Raw genomic sequence first — 22,117 nt, 5'->3', positions numbered from 1 at the left:
CATGTTTGATCCTACCAACTGTGGTAATTGCAAACCGACAGCTAGTTTCAACCATAACATCGCTAAGCACAAAGCTATCACTTCCAAGAACAAGTTTGTTCAGAAAGCTGAAGAGATGTTTGCTCCGTACTATTGATCATGAAAAATGATTAATAAATATATACAATCTTAATGGAATGACCAGGACTTGCTCCAAATGTTGTTTCAAATGATGATTGCAGTATTTCCACTGGAGCTTCTTTTATTACTACTGCTTGTGTGACATAGTCAATGTACACCTCAATTGGACAGCAATACGTTTTTGATGAGCAATGAAAATGGAAAATTATGAGAAGCAAATGCTACGTGATCAGAGTCGAATTAAAGCCCATTCTTCCTGTAGTGAAGACTAGTTCTTCCTTGAGTGGGAGTAAACATTGGGCATCAAGCAAGGTGCAGAGCTCAGGGAACATAGAATTTACAAAAGATTGTTGGCAATCCACAAGTGTAGTGAGAGTGGGAAATGTTTCAACTCAAGTGCGGGACCAGTCATCTCTTGGGTGGATCTTGTGCTAGAGTCTATGTTTAGCTCACTCCTAAGGCACTTGTAATTTTCTTGTATTTTAATTGTGCAGCTTAAAAACATGCAAGACTCTCCTAGCATGCTTGAACTTCATCGTTAGCAACAGCAGTAACCTTTCTCGTCAACCGCACTGTAGAACTTGGCGGACCTCAAGCTGGCGATGGCACACCCAGATAGGTGGCGACCATGACGAAGAACGTTTCCCTGTAGCACTTGGGACCGTGGCACAGAAAGGCCTCGTCAGGGCCCTGATATTTCCTGGCTTGCCAATCGTGTAGTCCTTCCCTCTCGCCGGAACTTGGAATCATCTGTGGCTGCCAGCGGCCGGAAGCTTGAGAAGGAGAATGGTCGACGACTTGCAGAGAACTAGGCGAGGAATTCATATCCGCGAGCTGAGCTTCAGAGTTATGAGATGGCGGTATGCTTTCGACAGCACCAGCACTGGCTCTTCCGCTCGAGGTACGTCTTACATCCTTTTTCTTTTGACTCAATGTATTAAACCGTGCATTTTCTCTATTTGCTCTTGGGAGGCTATTTTCCTTTTCACGGCATCAGGACTAATGAGGAGCACCAGAGATCCAAGAAAGCCTTGGAAACGTAAGCAAATCTAGCTTTGGAACCAACCACAGCCAGAGAAGCGGCCCAGCCGCACCCAGCGCTCGCGCCCCACAAGGAGGTCTGTTGCAGCTACCTAGGCTCTCCATGTAAATTTGAGAAGGAATTTGAGAAGGAAAAGCATTGTCATTGTCAGATAATATTCATTCATTCATTAGCTGTTTACGCATGGCGCCCACCAAGAAGCCAATATTCTGCCAAAAACAAACCTTTTCATTTCCTAAACAACATCTATCAATAAGAGATAAAGTGCAGACCTGTCAACATTAAGCTCAATCCCACGTATTCCAGAGTAAGCTCCTAGCTCTGGTACGTTATAACTTCTACTCCCACGTATTCCAGAGTAAGCTCCTAGCTCTGGTACGTTATAACTTCTACAGGAACCAAGCAAGCAAATCCAGTCATCTACAATTGGCATGAAAGGCATCTCTTCAATCATAGTGCAAGCTTCATGCAAGAAACCCGAACGAGCTAACAAATCCACCATACAGTGGTAGTGTTGCTTGGTGGCATGGAAATTATAATCTATGAGCATTGACACAAAGTACTTTAGACCACAAATTACGTCACCAAGGTGGCTGCAAGAAAAAAACAAGCTGATGAATGTTGCATCATCTGGGTCACAGCCTTCCATCTTCATCTCCATATGTAGGGATATAGCCTCTACAAAGTGCCCATTGTAAGTATTCGCTGCCATTAATACGTTCCAGGAGACAGTGTCTCTAGCTTGCATTCCTCCAAAGAATCTCGTGGAATCGTCCAAGTTCCCAGCATGAGCAGCCAACATCACATTCCAGGACACAAGATTTCTCATCGGCATTATTTGAAAGAGAATCTTGGCTTCCTTTAGATACCCGTTCTGGGCATATCCGTCTAGCATGGAGTTCCAAGACACTAGCGTAAGGTAGTGCATTCCATTAAAGATATCCACGGCATCTTTTAGATGGCCGTTTTGGGCATATGCCGCCATCATGGCTGTGGTAGAAACTATGTCCTGCTGGGGCATGGAATCAAACATGCACTTCGCCTCCACAAGGTGCCCGTTTTGGGCATACAGTGAGAGAAGGATTGTCCACGTTGCCAAGTCACAGTACGACATTGAATAGAAAACGCAACGTGCCTCCTCCACGTCACCAGTGTGACCGTACGCCGCCAGCATGGCATTGTGCGACACTATGTCGTGCTCCGGCATGGTTGAGTAGAGGTTCTTTGCTTCCGCGAAATGCCCCGCCTGGGAAAATGCGTTGAGGAGAGCATTTGTAGAGACAAGGTTTCTCACAGACATGATTCCAAACCATTGCAGTGCGTCATTAAGGCTGCCATGTTTGATTATTCCTGATAGCATGGAATTCCAGGAAACAACGTCCCAGCAAGGCATTGAGCCGAAGAAGGATCTGGCCTCTTTAAGATGCCCATTGAAGGCATATGCTGCTAGCATGATATTCCAAGAAACCAAGTCGTGTAGGGGCATGGCGTTGAAGAGGTGCCAAGCCTCTGAGACTGTGGCGTGCGTGGAGAAAAGAGCGAGCATTGTTGTCCAGGACACAATGTTTCTTTCTGGCATGGAGTCGAAAAATGACCGAGCTTTGGAGAGATCCCCATTGTATCCAAGTGCTTTCAATTTTAGGTTGCTTTCCAAGAGCATGGAAGTTCTCCCTATCATTTATCATCATAGCAACATTTCTCTCGAGAGAAACAAAAATTTAGAGCATTGATTGGACAATAGAATTGTTTGAATTCAAAATTTTGTTTTACATTCGTTTTCATTTCTTGACAAACCCAAGGTTGTTTTCGGCGGCATAGCGCTCCATGAAGCGCATGAATCTGTCCCACTCGCCAATGTTCCTCATCACGTACTTGGCCTCGATCTTGGCCGGCTTCCCGTTGACAAACTTGGCGCTCACGTCCACGGACTGGAGCACGCCCTCGTCGTCGATCATGTAGATGCCCGTGATCTCTCCCATCTCTCGGGAGGAATCAAACACCGATGGCTGGTCGAAGACGAAGGTGGCCACCCCGTTTCGTTGGTCCTGCGATCGGGTGAGAGAGATGTCCGGGACGACGAGCTCGTCCACGCCACGGATGAATTGGATGCTGGGCTTTACCATGCGCACCACCGGCCTCACTCCGGATCCACTCTCCTGTGTGGCTGCCGCCCACACTGTGCTCAAGAGCTGCCTCGAGCTCGACCTTGTGCCGCCGCCTAGGTGCCATGACGAGAGTGGCTTGAGCTCGCTCCAGTGAGGATTTCGAGAGAGCGATGCGGAGGCTAGGCCTGCACAAATATTCATCACTTAGTTTGGCAGAAGAATCTCGATCGACAAAAAACTTGAGTTTCACGGAAGAAAACACACAAATTACAATCGAGGAAAATGAATGGCAATACCCTGGGGAAAGAAAGACTGCTAAGCCAAAGATTCTCTCTAGAATGAAGAGAATGCAGGTGATTGACGACGGGATTTCTGTGACCGAAAGATTCATCCAAGCTCCAAACAAGGATTTCAATCCAAGGAACGTCAAAAGGTGAGGAAGAACTATACCCGCTCGAGAGAGGAGGAATGTTGCTGCGCGGCGGAGCGGGGGAATCCGTGTCCGTCGCTGCCGCTCGCTGGCGATGGATGCGGCGTAGAGCGGCACATAGCGCTGGTGCTGCTGCCTCTGGCCGGTGGACGCAGCCGCCGAGGCCGAGGCGCTCGTCGACATAAGTCTGCTCTGTCTGATCGCTCTCGCCCCATTCCCTACCACACACTGCACACCCGAATCTCGAATATTCCACACATGCTGATTATCCGTTTCTTTTTCAACAAAATGTGTTACTGGATTCAGGGTCCAGTTCTTATTTAAATAATTAATAGATTATGTCAAAATTCGAAATTCTCATGTATCTCTATAAGCATATTATCATGTCTTAGAAGCATCTAAAGGTTTAACCAGTAAATTAAACCACTCAAAAAAGCTTTGTATTAAAGAATTAATTTTTTATGAGAAGCAACATTATTTGCTGAAATTTTATTTGATGCAATGTTTTAATATTATAATGCAACTATAATAAAAATATAGCTATAACTTATTGTGAATCTATAATGCTACTTTGGAGAGACACCTTTGAAAAGTCTTACAAATGATTAAGTTTTTTTGTTTAACAAGTCGAAGTGTGACTTTCTTAAATGAGGTGGTATTTTAAAAATGACTAACACTACTTGTATAGTAAATTATAAAGTGTTTAAAAAAGTAATTATAGTTTTGTCATTTTCTTTTTCCTTGATGACAACTTTATGACAAAATAAAGGATGATAAGAAAATCCCTTCAACCATTAAAGGAATATTTGACCATAAACATAAGTGCTGGGTCTATTTAGTATAATCATCTCATAAATCACCAAGCTTTTATTTACAAGTAAATTAAGTTTCTTCACCTCTTTAAAATTTCAGATTGTCTTGAATGCCCCATTTAGCCTTCACAAGCATTAAGCTCTATAGAAGTTGTTTCTTGAATTTTTACCATGGGATATGGAAGAGTTATCACAATAGACTCCTAAGTTATATCTACAATGAATTTTGTCATATCACTTTAACATTCTTTTATCCCTTCACAAGAGTATAATTCTTTCCATGATGTCTAGGTTTCTAAAATTGCCTTCTACTTTATCTTTCTTCTATTAGTCTAAATAAAATTTGTTATCCATTCTTTAAGCCTTGACATGGCAATGGTTTTCCTCCTTGAATATAAGATTGATTGATTATCATAATGACTATTCTATTGACTGAGTTGACTAGCAACTTTGATAAAAAGGTCTAAATCTTGATGGAGCTTGGTAATAGTATCAGTGAATATTGTCAAAAAATCCTTCCTAACCTTCTACTTTATTAATATATATTCAGAAAAAGAAATATTAATAAACAAAAATATGTTGGTTTGTGAACTGATATAATCTTATGAAAAACTAAACTAAGTCTACAACCCAGATTTTCTAGTTTTGAAAGCCTAAGAAATTTTCAGTTATTTCAGTGTATTCTAGAGCATAGACCATTCTTGAGCTCATGAGCTAAAGAGTTGAGCTCACAAGTTAAGCTCAACTTTAAATTTTAGTATAATACAAATATTATAAATTTTTAATAAAATTAAGGTTTATGGTGAACTTAATATTTTCACTCTTTACACTTTATATAAATAAAAATGTTTTAGAAGACACTTTTTGTCCAAAAATTTAAATACTTATTGTAGGGAGGTTCGCTATAACATAAAATAAAATAAAATTTGTTTGAAGAAAATGTAATCTTGTCAATTCCTTAAATCCGTACTATGTGCTTTCTAGCTTTTAAATATCAACTTTGTAATGAGTTTAAAAATTATTAAATTTGAAATAATATTCTTTTGAAAGGCCATATAACTGTTTTAAAGGGAAAAAACAACCATTAATGTAAACTTGTTACTTATAAAAGAGAGAAAATAAAGACTTAGTTCTTCTTTAGAATACATTTTTAAGGTATTTGTTATAGCATAGTATTTATAATTTATGGATCTTCACTTGTACTCTCTTTCAAAAAGAGGGAAATACACACAAATGTTTGTGAGTTCTAATATTGTTAATTTCAACTTTTACAATATTTCTTCCTATAGTAGTAATTCAAGGGCTTAATGGTACAATACTCATTCTGTTGTGTAAACCACATAAAGATAGAATCACAAATTGGAGAGAAATACAATGATAAAAAGTGAAATAAATTAGGTGTAGAAATTACTTATTTTAGGAAATTACAATTTCATGACTTTTAAAAAGTGCTTTAGATATTTTTGGCTTTCGGTGGAAACAATGGTGATAATTAATATGATGGCGTTTATGCTCTTGTGATACACTGCAACATCACTCGAAAGTGTATAAAATAAAGTATATTTTTTATTAATTATATAAATTATAATAAATTTATATTATTGATAGGGAATAAACAATAATAGACCTAGTTATCTTCAAAAGTCTTTTATAATTCAGCAATAGTAAAGTCTGTTTAATATATATAAATGTTCACTTTAGAATCTTAGTGTTAGGTGTTAATGAATATGTAATACATATGCTTGCAAAAAGTATATGCCTTCCCATGTTCCTCGTGCTTAGTAAAGTTTGGACATATTTAAGAAGGAAAGTCTTGAATGATAATTATGTATTTTCCACCTTCCATTTTAACTATGCACTCCTTTGCAAGCATAGTGATATATGTTGTGGAAAGAATATCACACTCAAGCATTAAGCTAAGCTTATTTTACCATATTTTTAAGTGGAGATAGTATCAATAAATTTAACTACCTTATCTTTTCTTACTAACTGTTTATGCATTTTTATAGGAATAGTGTCAATTTTGTCTCTCAAGTCTCCAAATCTTCTCCTCTCAAGATTAAAACTAGATTTTTCAAGGTTTTGAATCTCATCTAAAATGAATACAATTGGCCATTCTTTAGGTATTACTGTCACTATATTGTATGATTGCCATTGATGGTGTAGCAATATAGTTAGCACTATTTTGAAAATCCTACTTGCTTTCATTCCCCATAGAAATATGGGGCTGGAATAAAACTAGATTTGTCACCATGGATTGAAGCCTAATAGTTGCCCCTCAAAAATATTTTAATTGGTTAAAGATTTTGGGATATTTGGGTGTTATTGGGTTTAAATAGTATTAGGCTGAGTGATTTCTTATGAAGTCTAAATTTAGAAGCTTACAACACTCTTGCTATTATGCTCTATGTATTGGTCCTATTTAGTCCCAATAACTATTTATGAAAAGTGTCTAGATTAGTAAGTGATCCAATGTGATTCCATATTTAATAAATTTTTGTGAGTATCCCAAAGACTAACACCTTAGGTGAAAGCCTCGAAATGTGCTTTCATATAAAAAGGGAGGGGGTTCCAAATATATAATAGAGATAATGGGTAGGTTGGGCATAGTCAACTAACTTAAGGCATAATTTAACTCCCCATTTGCGTACTTGTTCTTCTTTTATGCGTGTTATATAGACTTAGTCTTCTAAAATGTAATAGTCCTGTAGACCTCTAAAATTGGGTGGTTTTAGGCTTGAACTTTGAAATCAAGGGTAGTTACAAAACTTCATCATCCTTAGAGATTAAAGAAGTTAACTAATTTAGTTACCTCTGTTTGCTTTTTCCTCTTTTTGTTTTCCTTCTTCAATTTGTGAATGTCCTTTTATAAATTCTCAATCTCAATATCTTTAGTTGTATGCTGTAATGGTGTAGCCTCAAGCCTAAGCTCTTCCTCTTTGATTTAGCCTCAACCTCGTTCTCGTTGGGGTTCCAAATGTATAGTAGGGATAGTGGTTAGAATGCATGTTCAACCACTTGAGACATTAGTTTAGCTTCTATTGGACTGTGTCGCTTCTTGTTTTGTGTTTGGCTTAGGTCTAAGCTTAAGCTTTGCTGCCCTAGTCAATGTTTTTCTTGCGTTAGGCCACTGGTAAGCCAAAATTGTGCCAAACACCATCTTACACTATTTTGCGTGTAGGTGCTGGATACGGGGAGCTAGTGCTCGTAGGATTGTATCAGACCCTTGTTTTCTAGTGCACGTGGTTTTTATCCTTTATCCTATGGTGATATACTATAGGATAACCACGAAGCGGAACCTAATCCCTCTATATGCCATGTGTCTGTAGCGCACGTGGTTTTGACCCTTTATCCTATGGTGATTTACCATAGGATAACACCACGAAGCGGAACCTAAACCCTCTTTGTGCCACGTGACAGATGCCACGTGTCACATGCCACGTGTCCATAGGAACCTGAGGTTCAGGGCCTTGGGCCTCTGAACGAAGGAACGGTGCCAAACTCCTAAGCATGGAGCCAAGGAGTGATGGAACCGAACCACGGAGCAACTCCCGTGCATAAAGCCCAAGGAGCGAAGGGACAGGGGCCCGGAGTGACTTGGAACAGTCCTAGAGTAACCGGCATCCCAATGCCAGGACCAGCACGCAAAACGGAGCCAAACGGAGTCTGGCACTATTTTGGCATACCGGTGGCCTAACGCGAGGACATGGGTACTCCACCAACTAGCATGGAATGGAACTTGGGCTTAGACCCAAGCCGGACGCAGAACAAGGACAGGCACGCAAGCGGGAGCTAGACTATGCCTCAGATTGGTCGGCCATGCCCGACCTACCCACTATCCCTACTATACATTTGGAACCCCCCACAGCCCCCCCCCCCCCCTTGAGGAACACACGCTTTGGGCTTTCACCCCAAGCCTCCCTTAGTATCAGGAGTTAGTCTCTGGGACAAGCTCGAAACTTACTAAATATGGAATGTCCCTAGATTGCGAATTTGGACACAGGACGAACACCATTGTGTTCAGGACGATCTCTACATTCCGTAGATATGCCAAATGAGCAAATTTGGACACTTTCCATAAATAGCATTTGGGACCAAAATGAGACTAACACAAAGGGCATGATAGTGAGGGTGTTTGGCAGACACGGTAAGCTATCATGTAGCGATATTGAGGGACTAATCTCAATACGCGAGGGTTCTTGTCACTAGCAAGTGCAAGACAAAACGAGACGGGAACTCCTTACCGGGCTAAGTATGCTTAGCTAATAACACGTAGGAATTCCGTCCTTATGCTCGTCCGGTCTAAGTACACTTGAAATGCCCAATTAACTCCACTAGCACAAGAGGGACTGATAAAGGGTCCAGCAATACCGACCTCTTGCCATCGTGGCAGTAAGGTAAGAGTGTCCGTAAGGACTAGTTGACAGGTAACTTTCGATACCCGAAGTCACATGCGCGACACTTCACATGCGCAACACTCTCCCCCCCTAGGGAAGATCGACATCCTCGTCGATGCATACTCAAGTCTAGAATACCGCCAAGGAAACAACTCCAAAAAAAAGTTCACGGTACTCACACTATGTGAGAAATGCACCAACTTAAATGAGTTAGGGGGCAACCTCTTTGTCTAACGCGGATGCGCTACCAGCTCAGACACCTTCCGGCCGTCGCCGACAAGGAAATGACCAACGGAGTCGGCCACCCTTGCTACTCTGGTTGTCACCCAGCTTACAAAAGTGTGATATGCCCTGCCCGCAGAGACATAGAGAGAGGAGCCAGGGGCCCCAACCCTCCTGAGCAAAGAAACCAAACCCGTCGATAAGGTTTAGATAGACTACTGTAAACAGGCAGTGAGAGTTGTTTACACGGTCACGCCCTTTTAACGGAACAAAGAACATTGACAAAGAGGCGGGTTGTGTGACCAGTCTACAGTAGCTACCCCATGACTAGAGATTTCAACATGCACACGAAGTGCCGAAGCCAGTCTGCCTATACTGGCCCAAACTCAAAGATTAATGGATGGACAATATCAAAGGCATAGACAATGATATCTTAGAGACTTAATTATCAGTGAGTATATCTTAGATTAGAACACAAAAGTATTCCAAGTAAGTTATCATCCGATAAACTAGTATTATAGTAGATAGGAACCACCAAGATCATCATAATCGGAAAACATAGGATTCACCATCCAGCAAAATTCAATAGCAAGTATGTCATCAAGTAAACTCAATGATGAAACTTAACTACCGAAGATAGCAGATAGTAAGCCAGCAACTTACTAGAGATAACTCAAAGAACATAAAATATCATTGACTGACAAGCACAATGCTCGCGAATGTATCACCCGAAGGAAATAACATCCGAATCTATCAAAGTGAACTCAAGTAATAATCAACAGAATAGAATGAATGTTCCATGGCCAACAAACACTCGTTCATGCCAACTATCACACTAGCCAATCTGAATAGACCCCGGCCAACAATACCAAGGAACTAGAGTTGCTCTAGCAAGTGTCAGCAACATCCCATCGATGTCTCAAACCCAAGAGACCAATCCAAAGCAAACCACAAAGAACATGTGGTATTGCGAAAAGCCAAAAGCCTTCAAAGAGAACAACTAACCATCATAAAAGAACATCAATCATCCCATCAATAAAGAGATGCTGAATCATTGTTGAAGAAAGAATCTACCATCCCGAAGAACAGTGAAGCATTCTATATTAACAATAACCAAGCAACACCTTTGACAAGGATAATCAATATCCTAGATGACAGTCAGTCATTACCAATGATTGCCAGATGCAAGAGCCAACTTCCACATCGAAGCTAACAAGCCAAAATGCCTTCCCCAACAACTCCTAACAAATGGAACAATGAGCATAAAATTCAAAGAACCAAAAGCTCGAAGAAGTCTATAGCCAAGTCTTACCTAACATGATCTCAAGTTTCGCATGAACTAACTTTAATGATAAAGAAGAAATCATGGTGTAACCCACGACATCCGCTTCAACACATCCATAAGCTAAACTGCATAATGCCAAAGCTAATGAAGAGCATGTTTGCATCAATCCAAAAGCTAAGCATAACGAAGCTATGCTCGACAAGTGATCACCAAATGATCCTCCATGAATCCATCTATAGCAAGACGTAACTCCCTTTACAACAAGCTCAAGAAGAATCATCAATGATCGATATATCCCAACTCAAATCCAATAAGGATTCAATCACTTCAATATCAATCACTAACTCTTCTTCTTGTAGAGTTAGCATAGTCCTCGACTAAATCACTTTTCAAGGAAAAGCCAAAGCTCATCCTCTACTAACCAATCTTGTCTAGAACACAACTAACCCAACTTGCCACTCAGTTCATTTGAACGTCAACACAGTTGCTAACTAGCAAATGCACGAATGCTAATAACACAATGCTACAACCAAATCATCAACACTATCTCTATTGAGACTAATGAAACTCAATATCAATCCTAAGGATAGATATCTCATCTCATTTGAATCCCAACATCAATAATATCAATGACAAGGCATCACTTCAATGCCATCAACACCATAACAAAGCTAGAAGAAAGCAAGAGTGAATCACCACTCAAAACTCTTTAGCAACTAAGCTAACCAAAGTCAAAGATACTATACTTAGTATCCAAGACCAATCCTTCAACATTACTCAGGTACAGATAACACTTCCTTAAGGAGTGATTCACCACGTCCAAGACTCAATGAAATCCAACACTACGAACTAAATGCAACCAAATGATATCGATAGAGGTATAGTCATTATGTCAACATGGAAAACCCATGCGAGTCTAATAACACGATCTTCCGCAACACCATCCGGTAAAGCAAGCCCATCACTGCTAATTCTTCATCGAGTGAAGCAAGTATCAACAGTCCTTGACAAAGTCTACAAGCAATCACTAATTGCAAAGCAACCAACAATCACTCTTCAACTTGCCTTCACAAGACCCAAACACTAAACTCTTGCCATCGAGTCATATACTTGTCCAACATGAACATAATACCTCATGGACAAAATAAAGGTTCATAGACAAGCACAAACTAAATGACCATTCGAATCCAACTCAACCGCGATAAGCTCACCAATGCATTTAGCCACTAGCTCTGAGCATGCCTTGAAGAGGCTAGCTATGCATGATCAACACTTAGTCAAAACTAAAGTGAAAACCATATGATGGACTCATATCGGTACACAACCTCCACTTGGACAAAACTATATTATGGGTACTAACATCTCAAACTCAAACAACTAAGTTGAACATCACTATCCTTAGCCAAGGCGCAGGGCCACCAAGACTAAGTCAAGATCAGTGAGAGCTCACTACTCTCATAGAGTCTAACGAAATGCAAGGTGCAACTTGCCACCAAGCATAACGCTACAAAAGAAAGGCACAAGGGTCACCCTTCTTAGAAAAGTGCAACGGCCACTTTTCTACACCAACTCCAGACTCTATCCAACTCAATTGCCTTAGCCCCAAAAGTTAGCATCCCTTTCGGGCCGCATCATACAAACTATCTACTAAGGTCTAAGCTAACCGAAGTCAGCTCTAACCCCTTCACTAGTTTGTATTGGCTTTCGAAAACGGAATGGTTTTCGAGCAAAGTGATAACAGATCAGCCATTGGAAAAGTCTAAGAAAATTTGTGGAAAATTTTCCATCCTAAAGAAAGAATGACTCTCAGTCCAGGAATGCAAATTTTCAAGACTCAACCAACTTCCTCCTACTTAACAACTTCACATAGGCTCACTTCAACACAAATTCTCATGACCCATATTATGTTTAAGCCTCGAACATCTTTTTGCCCATTCTTTCAACATCCAACACCGACGTCCGCAGAATGCAAAATGAACATCTAAAGTTTGATCATAGAGACCATATCTTCGGATATTCACATTGCACTAACACTCTTCTTCAACCACCTTCAAGATCCAATGTGAAACTAAAACACTAACAAGAAAAAATGACATGGAAAATCAAGCTCTAAGGAAAATTCCTCATCACTCGAAGTAACAATGCCACTTCCACTAACACAAGTGCTAGTGATGTCAATGCCCCAACTACACATCTTCTCCATCCAACAATCTACTCCAAGTATTAATGGATAAACCAACAAACTATAGCAAGTGAATGCTACAACCCTTTTCTAACACCTTAGTGGGCTAACTCAAGGAAACAAGGAACCAACTTAAGCTTAGCATAATGGACCATTATCGAGAATCCAGTCAAAGCTACTACAATGCTACTTCGTGCAAGTAGACTAGCCTCACCATCAACCACTTTGGGGTTGATCATCGTTTAACCAAGCAACTTCGTAAACACATTGCTCATTATCACATGGATATGATATAGAAATTACAATGACTTGATCATCAATCAAGCAACACTATGAGCAATGCCAATGTCACTACTACAAAGGTTTATATGAATATCAAGTGTCAACTCAATTTGACAAAATACAACATAAATGCCACACCCTATCAATAGAGATTTACAACACCTAACACCACTAACTTTTGTTCACAACACGGACAAGCTCATGCCACTCTCTTTCCGACCAAACTCAAAACTAATCCAACACCAAGCTATTCAAGGAGCAATAGCAAGGTTCTCCGGAAAAGAATTGAACATTGCAACCCAAGTCTTCCAATAGCAAGCCTAGACAAAATGGTATAGTGTTTCACCACTATCCATCCCATAACTCACCATTTGTAAGACCATCATCTCCAAGATGCATCAAGGTAAAGAATCTTGATTGCATAATATGAACACGAGCAATGAGTCAACACCTCGTTGCAAATCATTTTTCCAAGAAGAGAAAATGATTTACGTATTTGATCCTTCGTCCCCGATGACTCTCTTTTCGTTCTCATCTTTGACCAAACCTCAAGCTTGCTTTCGCATTGCCTTCAGTCCAATCCAAGAAAAGTTTATGAGAGAGCATGGCAATGATTACCTGAATCAATAGACTAATCCCTACAGTCTTGTTTGATCCACTTGTAATCATGCCTAGGAAGGATCCACTAGTGCCGTGCTAAACAGCTACGGACCAGCCTGTTTGCCACTCATAGCAAACTCAGGGAAGGTTTGCTTTTACCCACGGTACATGGAACAACTCATGAAACCAACAATAAGCTAACATTAATCCTGCCAACTCAAAGTGTAATCTTGAGTTGCTAATGTGCCTTACTCACGAGTCCAAGCTCAAACTCGTGTGAACGGAATAACTCAATCCCTCTTGTGAGCCCAAGCTCAAGCTCACAGAATATGGTACAAAAAGGTAATAAAAACCATACCCAAGGGACAATTGCGAAGCCTTTGCATCCAAACGTGTACCCACTCGGATCATCGTTTTCATCTCTGCGTATGCAACGAGACTAGTTGCCCAATCTTATTGAATAGTACTCGCTGAGACTCATCCTCTGATACCAAATGTAGCGCACGTGGTTTTGACCCTTTATCCTATGGTGATTTACCATAGGATAACACCACGAAGCGAAACCTAAACCCTCTTTGTGCCACGTGACAGATGCCACATGTCACATGCCACGTGTCCATGCCACGTGTCCATAGGAACCTAAGGTTCAGGGCCTTGGGCCTCTGAACGAAGGAACAGTGCCAAACTCCTAAGCATGGAGCCAAGGAGTGATGGAACCGAACCACGGAGCAACTCCCGTGCATAAAGCCCAAGGAGCGAAGGGACAGGGGCCCGGAGCGACTTGGAACAGTCCTAGAGTAACCGGCATCCCAATGCTAGGACCAGCAAGCAAAACGGAGCCAAACGGAGTCTGGCACTATTTTGGCATACCGGTGGCCTAACGCGAGGACATGGGTACTCCACCAACTAGCATGGAATGGAACTTGGGCTTAGACCCAAGCCGGACGCAGAACAAGGACAGGCACGCAAGCGGGAGCTAGACTATGCCTCAGATTGGTCGGCCATGCCCGACCTACCCACTATCCCTACTATACATTTGGAACCCCCCACAGCCCCCCCCCCCCCTTGAGGAACACACGCTTTGGGCTTTCACCCCAAGCCTCCCTTAGTATCAGGAGTTAGTCTCTGGGACAAGCTCGAAACTTACTAAATATGGAATGTCCCTAGATTGCGAATTTGGACACAGGACGAACACCATTGTGTTCAGGACGATCTCTACATTCCGTAGATATGCCAAATGAGCAAATCTGGACACTTTCCATAAATAGCATTTGGGACCGAAATGAGACTAACACAAAGGGCATGATAGCGAGGGTGTTTGGCAGACACGGTAAGCTATCATGTAGCGATATTGAGGGACTAATCTCAATACGCGAGGGTTCTTGTCACTAGCAAGTGCAAGACAAAACGAGACGGGAACTCCTTACCGGGTTAAGTATGCTTAGCTAATAACACGTAGGAATTCCGTCCTTATGCTCGTCCGGTCTAAGTACACTCGAAATGCCTAGTTAACTCCACTAGCACAAGAGGGACTGATAAAGGGTCCAGCAATACCGACCTCCTGCCATCGTGGTAGTAAGGTAAGAGTGTCCGTAAGGACTAGTCGACAGGTAACTTTCGATACCCGAAGTCACATGCGCGACACTTCACATGCGCGACAATGTCATATATCACCTACCACATGCCACGTGTTTAAAGGACAGTGGTGCAGAACCCGAGTTTTAGGGCTTTGGGCCATTGAATGAAGGAACGAAGCCAAACTCCTAAGCATGGAGTTAAGGAGTGAAGGAATTGGAGTATGGAGTGACTCTTAAGTATTCAGCCCAAGGAGCGAAGGGATAAAAGCACGGAATGACTTGGAACAATCATAGAGCATCTAGCATCCCAATGCTAGGACCATCATGCAAAACAAAGTTAAATAGAGTCTAGTGCTATTTAACATACTATTGGCCTAATGTGAGGATATAGATACTCCACCAACTAAGATGATATGGAACTTGGGCTTAGATCTAAGTCGAACACAAAACAAGGACAGGCATACAAATAAGAGTTGCATTATGCTTTATGTTGGTCGACTATACCTAACCTACCCACTATCCTTACTATACATTTGGAACCCCCTACAATGCCCCCCCTTCGGAGGAACACACCCTTTGGGCATTCACCTTTAGCCACCTTTAGTACTAGGAATTAGTCTCTAAGATAAACTCAAAACTTATTAAATATAGAATGTACTTATATTGTGAATTTGGATACGGGACGAACACCATTGTATTCAAAACATAGATATGCCAAATTTGTAAATCTAGACACTTTCCATAAATAAACATTTGGTACCGGAATGAGATTAACACAAAGGGTATAATAGCGAGGGTGTTTGGTAGATACGGTAAGCTATCATCCAATGATATTGAAGGACTAATCTCAATATATGAGGGTTTTTGTCACTAAATAGTACTTCTTACCAGACTAAGTATGCTTAGTTAATAGCACGTAGGAATTCCGTCCTTATGTTCGTCCGATCTAAGCACACTTGAAATGCCCAATTAACTCCACTACCACAAGAGGGATTGATAAAGAGTTCAACAATACCGACCTTTTGCTATTGTGGTAGACTAGCTGACAGTTAATTTTTGATACCCAAAGTCACATTTGCGACACTCTTCCCCCTTTAAGGAAGATCGATATCCTCATCGATGCATACTCTAATTTAGACTACCGCCAAAGAAACAACTCTATTAAAAGTTCACTGTGATCACACTATGTGAGAAATGTACTGTCAAGACCCCCAACAAGATCAAGATTGGAAAATGCAAAAGACAAAGAGAAAAGTTAGTGGAAAGAAAAAAAAAGCCTTAGATTGGTGTTGATTCAGATTGTGGAGAAATGGAACAAAGCTAACCTATATATACTATAGGTTGATGAAGCTCCACCACTCTTGGATCGAGGACGGCCTAAATATAGCTGAGGTCGAGGAGGCACCACATCATCATCAGGAATGTGGCTCAAGACTCAGGAATCAGAGAGTCGGGAATAGGGAAGTGTCTCCAGAGTCAGGAATAGGGAAATGTCTCGAGAGTCAGGAATGGCAGGATTACTAGGCCTGAGATTGAGATAGGAGCGCCTTGAAAGAGCATTAGGAAGGCCTTGAAGCTTTCCAAGTCTGTACTTGATAACAAAGTCAAACCGACTTAGGAATTGTGCCCACCTTGCTTGACGACGGCTTAAAACTCGGAAAGTGGCAAAGTACTCGAGATTTTTGTGATCCGTCCAGACTGTTGTTTGATGGCCCGCCCCTTCCAAGAAACGGTGCCACTCTCCAAAGGAATCCATGATGGCAAGGAGCTCCTTGTCGTGGATTTCGTAATTGATCTCCGCAGGCTAGAATTTCCGAGAATGGAAAGCGACCGGATGAAGTTCTTGATCCACTCCGAGTTGAGACAGCACAACACCGATGGCAAAGTCGGAGGCGTCAGCCTCGATGAAGAAAGGTTGTGAGGAATCAGCATGGATCAAGACGGGAGCAGAACTGAAGGCCACCTTGAGTGTGTCGAAGGCCTGCTGGGTAGCAGCAGACCAAGAGAAGGGAACATCCTTGCGAGTGAGATGCGTGAGAGGAAGGACAATGTCAGAGTAGTAATCAATGAATTTGCGGTAGAAGTTGGCGAAGCCAAGGAAAACCTGAACGTCCGACATTGATTGTGGAGACTCCCATTCGAGAATAGTCTTGACTTTGGCAGGATCCATCGTGATACCCTCAGAAGTGACAATGTATCCAAGGAACTCCATAGACTGCTGATCGAAAAAACATTTCTCAAGCTTCGCGTATAGGCCGTGTTCTCGCAGCTTCGCCAGCACCTTGCGTACATGTTCGTCGTGCTCCTCCTGAGTTTTTGAGTAGATGAGGATGTCATCGAGGTAGACGATCACCATCTGATCAAGAAACTCCCGAAAGACGTTGTTCGCCATATGTTGGAAAACTGCTGGAGCATTTGTCAAGCCAAATGGCATGATAGTGTATTCGAAGTGGCCATAGCGGGTTCGGAACGCAATCTTCCATTCATCACCAGGCCGGATCCGGATCAGGTTGTATGCTCCACGGAGGTCAATCTTGGTGAAGAAGCGGGCACCGCCGAGGCGTTCCAATAGGTCCGAGATCAGGGGTAGCGGATAACGGTTCCAAACAGTCACCTTGTTCAAACCTCGGTAGTCGATGACTAGCCGCAAACTCCCTCTTCTTGACAAAGAAGATAGGTGCTCCAGCCGGGGACTGCGAATGCTGAATGTACCCCGAGGCAAGGTTCTCATCCACGTACTCTTTGAGGGCCTTAAGCTCGAACGGGGATAACCCGTAGATAGGCCCCCACGGAGGTGACGCTCCTTCCTGTAAATCAATGGGACAGTCATAAGGCCGATGAACAGGCAATACACTAGCTTTTTTCTTGTCAAACACATCCCCAAAATCATGATACTTCTCAGGAAGACTGACAGGAGAAACATGCAAAGCAAAAAGGAAAATAAATTCTTCATGAAGGAGTTCTTTCATAGTGATTGTGGAGATAGAAGGAGGTGTAGGACTAAATGGAATGATGAGATGAGGATACTATCCAGTGTAAGATGGAAGAGAGGAAAAAGAAGAGGGTGAAAACTTCGTAAAGTCAGGAACAGAACCCTAATTTGAGTTTAGGGAACTTTTCCTGATTCGGACTCGATGAACAGCAGGGGAAGCCGTGGGAGATGGTGATGTGGGAGAGATGAGCTGTAATTCCTTCCAACAGATTTAAGGCCGATGTAGTTGGAACCAAGGAAGACCGAGCACCACAGAGGAGGACTTGTTGTTGATGATGTTGAAAGCGATATTAGTGACGGTGGACCCGATGTATACTCGAACGGGCAACGTTTCCCTAAGTCCAGAAGATGGAGACACAAAATGCCCGCCGATGCCTTCAACCCTTAGATCCCATATGGTTGGAGAAAGAGGAATGTGATGTCGGGCAGCAAAGTCCATATCCATGAAGCAGGAAGTTGCACTCGAGTCCAGTAGCGCTAGAGCCTTGAGTCCTGATTGTCTGGTGAAAGAAATGAGACATGGGACGCAAAAGTTGCGGGAATTGGTGGTGGCTTTGATGAAAGGTGGTGAGGAGCTTGATAAAGAAGAAAAGTGATTTTTATTCGGGGAGTCCAAACAGATAGCTCCTACTGTATTTTGACAGGGTCGTTTCCCGACTGCAACAGAGGTGGATTTTGAGGCAGAGTGAACTCGAGCAGTCGGGGAGGCTTTTTGGGACACACAGCTGCTTTGTGATTAGGATCAGCACAGTAGAGGCAAAGATTATGAGATATTCGACATTGCTTCTCAGCAAGACTCAACTTCCCTCTAATGAGTCGGGGAGTACCAGAAATATCCATCGGGACCGGAGCAGTAGGTTCAGGAGTATGCCCCGAAGACTCGAGCTGGGATTCCTGAGTTTGGGACGGAAAAACAGCGGCACGGCGACTTTCCTGACGACGTTCAAAGAGACGATTGTCACATCAAACAGCTTTGTTGATGGCGTCTGATAGGTCTTTGGGATCCTCCATGGTGAGCAACAAATCCTTGACACCGTTGTTGAGGCCGAAACGAAATTAGTCAATCAGGGCCCGCTCATCCCATTGAGTGTCCAAGGCAAGGAGTTGGAACTCTGCAGCATAGATCGAGGTAGGACGAGACCCCTGAGAGAGACATCTCATTTTTGTGGTAGCAGCCCGAACCCGATCTGTCTCGCCAAAACATGCTTCGAGCTTCTCTTTGAACAATTGAAAATCCATCAGCTCCAGAACCACGACCCCTTTCATGCTCTTCTCCACAAGAGGAGAAAACCATGACAAAGTTGCACCTTCGAGCAACATCCCAATCGCACCGATTTGAGACTCAGGAGTGGGGTACCGCCGATGTTGAAGTGCAAAGATCAGCTCCATCTGGTTTAGAAATCCGCGAAGCTCCGAACGCTTGCCTGAAAATTTCGCCGGGAAACTCACCTTCGGTTCAGGAACTTTGCTGGATCCTTGAGCTGAAAGTGAAGCAAGCCCCTGCTGCATGCGAAGAAGGGTCGCCTTTAGCTCGGTATTCTCAGACTGGATTTTTGCAAGGACTTCGGCAAAGAAATTAGGATGGCTTGGAGACTCCATTGGCAAGAAGAAAGAAAAAGGGGAAAAAAGACAAAAGCAATCAAACAATCGAAACAAGCTAAAGAAAAAGTAAAAAACATAATCTGAATCAAACTGTCAAGACCCCCAACAAGATCAAGACTGGAAAATGTAAAAGACAAAGAGAAAAGCTAATGGAAAGAAAAAAGAAGCCTTAGATTGGTGTTGATTCAGATTGTGGAGAAATGGAACAAAGCTAACCTATATATACTGTAGGTTGATAAAGTTCCACCACTCTTGGATTGAGGACGGCCTAAATATAGCTGAGGTCGAGGAGGCACCACCTCATCATCAGAAATGTGGCTCGAGACTCAGGAATCAGAGAGTCAGGAATAGGGAAGTGTCTCGAGAGTCAGGAATAGGGAAATGTCTCGAGAGTCAGGAATGTGGTCTGCAGGTCAGGAATCTGGTGAGAGTCAGGAATGTAGCAAGAATTGGGGGATTCCTGACATGTACTAACTTAAATGAGTTAAGGTAATTTTTTCGTCTAACACGGATGCATTACTAACTCAAACACATTTTGGTTGTCACTGATAAGGAAATGACCAATAGAGTTAGCCACCCTTGCTGCTTTGGGTATCACCTAGCTTACAAAAGTGTGATATGCCCTTGCCCGTAGGGACATAAAGAAAGAAGTTAAAGGCCCCAACCCTCATGAGCAAAGAAACTAAACCCTTCGATAAGTTTTAAATAAACTACTATAAACAGGCAGTTAGAGTTGTTTACAAGGTCATGCCCTTTTAATGGAATAAGGAACATTGACAGAGAGACGGATGATATGACCAGTCGACAATAGCTACCCCATAACTAAAGATTTCACTATACACACGAAGTGCGGAAGCCAGTTTGCCTATACTGGCCCAAACCTAAAGATCAATAGATGAACAATATCAAAGTCAAAGACAATGATATCTTAGAGGTTTAATTATCAGTGATTAAATCTTAGATTACAATACAAAGTATTCCAAGTAAGTTATTATCTGATAAACAAGAATTATAGGAAGTAACTACCAAGATCACTATAGTTGGAAAGCATAAGATTAACCATTTAATAATATTCAATAGCTAGTGTATCATCAAGAAAATTTAATATAAAACTTAACTATCAAATATTGTAGATAGTATGTTAAACAATTTATGAAAGACAATTTTAAAGAACACAAAGTATCACTAATAGATAAGAAAAATACTCACAAATGTATCACCTAAAGGAAATAATATTTTAATCTATCAAAGCTAACTCAAGCAACAATCAACAGAACAGAATAAATATGGTAAGACTAACAAACACTCGTTCATGCTAACTATCACATTAGTCAACCTAAATAAATTCTGATCAACACCAAGCATTAGCAATATTCTAGGGATATCTCAAACCCAAGAGACCAATACAAAGCAAACCACAAAAAACATGTTGTAATACAAAAAACTATAAACTATCAAAGAGAATAACTAATTATCATGAAAGATCATCAATCATCTCATCAATAGAGAGATGCATAATCATTATTAAAGAAACAATTTACCATCATGAAGAATGACAAATCATTCAACACCAATAATAATCTAGCAAAATCTTTGATAAGGATAATCAACTATTCTAGATGACAGTCAATCATCACTAATGATTACCAAATGCAAATACTAACTTCAATATCAAAATTAATGAGCCAAATACCTTCCCCAACAACTCCTAACAAATGGAATAATGAGAATAAAACTCAAAGAACTAAAATTTCGAAAAAGTATATAGTCAAGTTTTGCCTAACAATGATCATGAATCTCACATGAACCAACTTCAATGCTAAAGAAAAAATCATGGTACAACCCACAATATCCTCTTTAACACATCCATAAGTTAAACTTCATAATATAAGGATAATAAAGAGCATTTTTACATCAATCCAAAAGTCAAGCATAACAAAGCTATGCTTAACAAGTGACTACTAAATCGATCTTCCATGAATCCACTCATATTAAGACGTAACTCACTTTATAATAAGCACAAAAGAAATCATCAATGATCGATATATCCCAACTTAAATCCAATAAAGATTTAAACATTCCGATATCAATTTCTAACTCTTCCTCTTGTAAAGTTAGCATAGTTCACAATTAAATCACTTTTCAAGGAAAACTTAAAGCTCAACCCTTACTAAACAATCTTATCTAGAACACAACTAACTCAACTTGCCACTCAGTTTATTTGAACGTTAATACAGTTGCTAACTAGCAAATGCACGAATGTCAATAACATAAATCTACAGCCCAAGCATTAACATTATATGCATCGAGATTAATGAAACTCAATATTAATTTACAGAGAGACATCTCATCTCACTCGAATCTCAATGTCAATAATGTCAACAATAGAGCATCACTTCAATGCTATTAACACCAGAATAAAGCTAAAAGAAAGTAAGAGTGAATCACCACTCAAAACTCTTTAGCAAC

General features: G+C 41.3%; 2 protein-coding genes across 2 annotated transcripts; both read right to left on the bottom strand.

The window, feature by feature from the left end:
• Positions 1-711: 711 nt before the first annotated feature.
• Positions 712-2,840, bottom strand: LOC112349186 (pentatricopeptide repeat-containing protein At4g02750-like). Its single transcript, XM_024683113.1, has 2 exons — positions 1,435-2,840; positions 712-1,093 (listed from the first exon to the last, which is right to left on the bottom strand). The coding sequence occupies exons 1-2, from the start codon at positions 2,838-2,840 to the stop codon at positions 712-714; spliced, it is 1,788 nt and encodes a 595-aa protein (XP_024538881.1).
• A 52-nt stretch (positions 2,841-2,892) lies between these two features.
• Positions 2,893-4,027, bottom strand: LOC9653410 (photosystem II reaction center PSB28 protein, chloroplastic). Its single transcript, XM_002977914.2, has 2 exons — positions 3,718-4,027; positions 2,893-3,452 (listed from the first exon to the last, which is right to left on the bottom strand). Exons 1-2 carry the CDS (start codon positions 3,878-3,880, stop codon positions 2,941-2,943), a joined length of 675 nt encoding a protein of 224 aa, XP_002977960.2. The 5' UTR covers positions 3,881-4,027; the 3' UTR covers positions 2,893-2,940.
• Positions 4,028-22,117: the final 18,090 nt, after the last annotated feature.

The sequence above is a fragment of the Selaginella moellendorffii genome, unplaced genomic scaffold (assembly GCF_000143415.4).
Source record: "Selaginella moellendorffii unplaced genomic scaffold, v1.0 SELMOscaffold_36, whole genome shotgun sequence".
NCBI classification, from domain to species: domain Eukaryota; kingdom Viridiplantae; phylum Streptophyta; class Lycopodiopsida; order Selaginellales; family Selaginellaceae; genus Selaginella; species Selaginella moellendorffii.
This window is presented reverse-complemented; position numbering and strand designations above follow the sequence as displayed.

What these genes read in the sequence shown, in the direction of transcription:
- LOC9653410 (XM_002977914.2), bottom strand. Translation starts at nt 3,880, where the DNA reads ATGTCGACGAGCGCCTCGGCCTCGGCGGCTGCGTCCACCGGCCAGAGG. An exon ending in ATTCCTCCTCTCTCGAGCGG is followed by an intron (nt 3,453 to 3,717) that starts GTATAGTTCTTC and finishes ATATTTGTGCAG; the next exon opens with GCCTAGCCTCCGCATCGCTC.
- LOC112349186 (XM_024683113.1), bottom strand. Translation starts at nt 2,840, where the DNA reads ATGATAGGGAGAACTTCCATGCTCTTGGAAAGCAACCTAAAATTGAAA. An exon ending in ATTGAGCTTAATGTTGACAG is followed by an intron (nt 1,094 to 1,434) that starts GTCTGCACTTTA and finishes AAAGGAAAATAG; the next exon opens with CCTCCCAAGAGCAAATAGAG.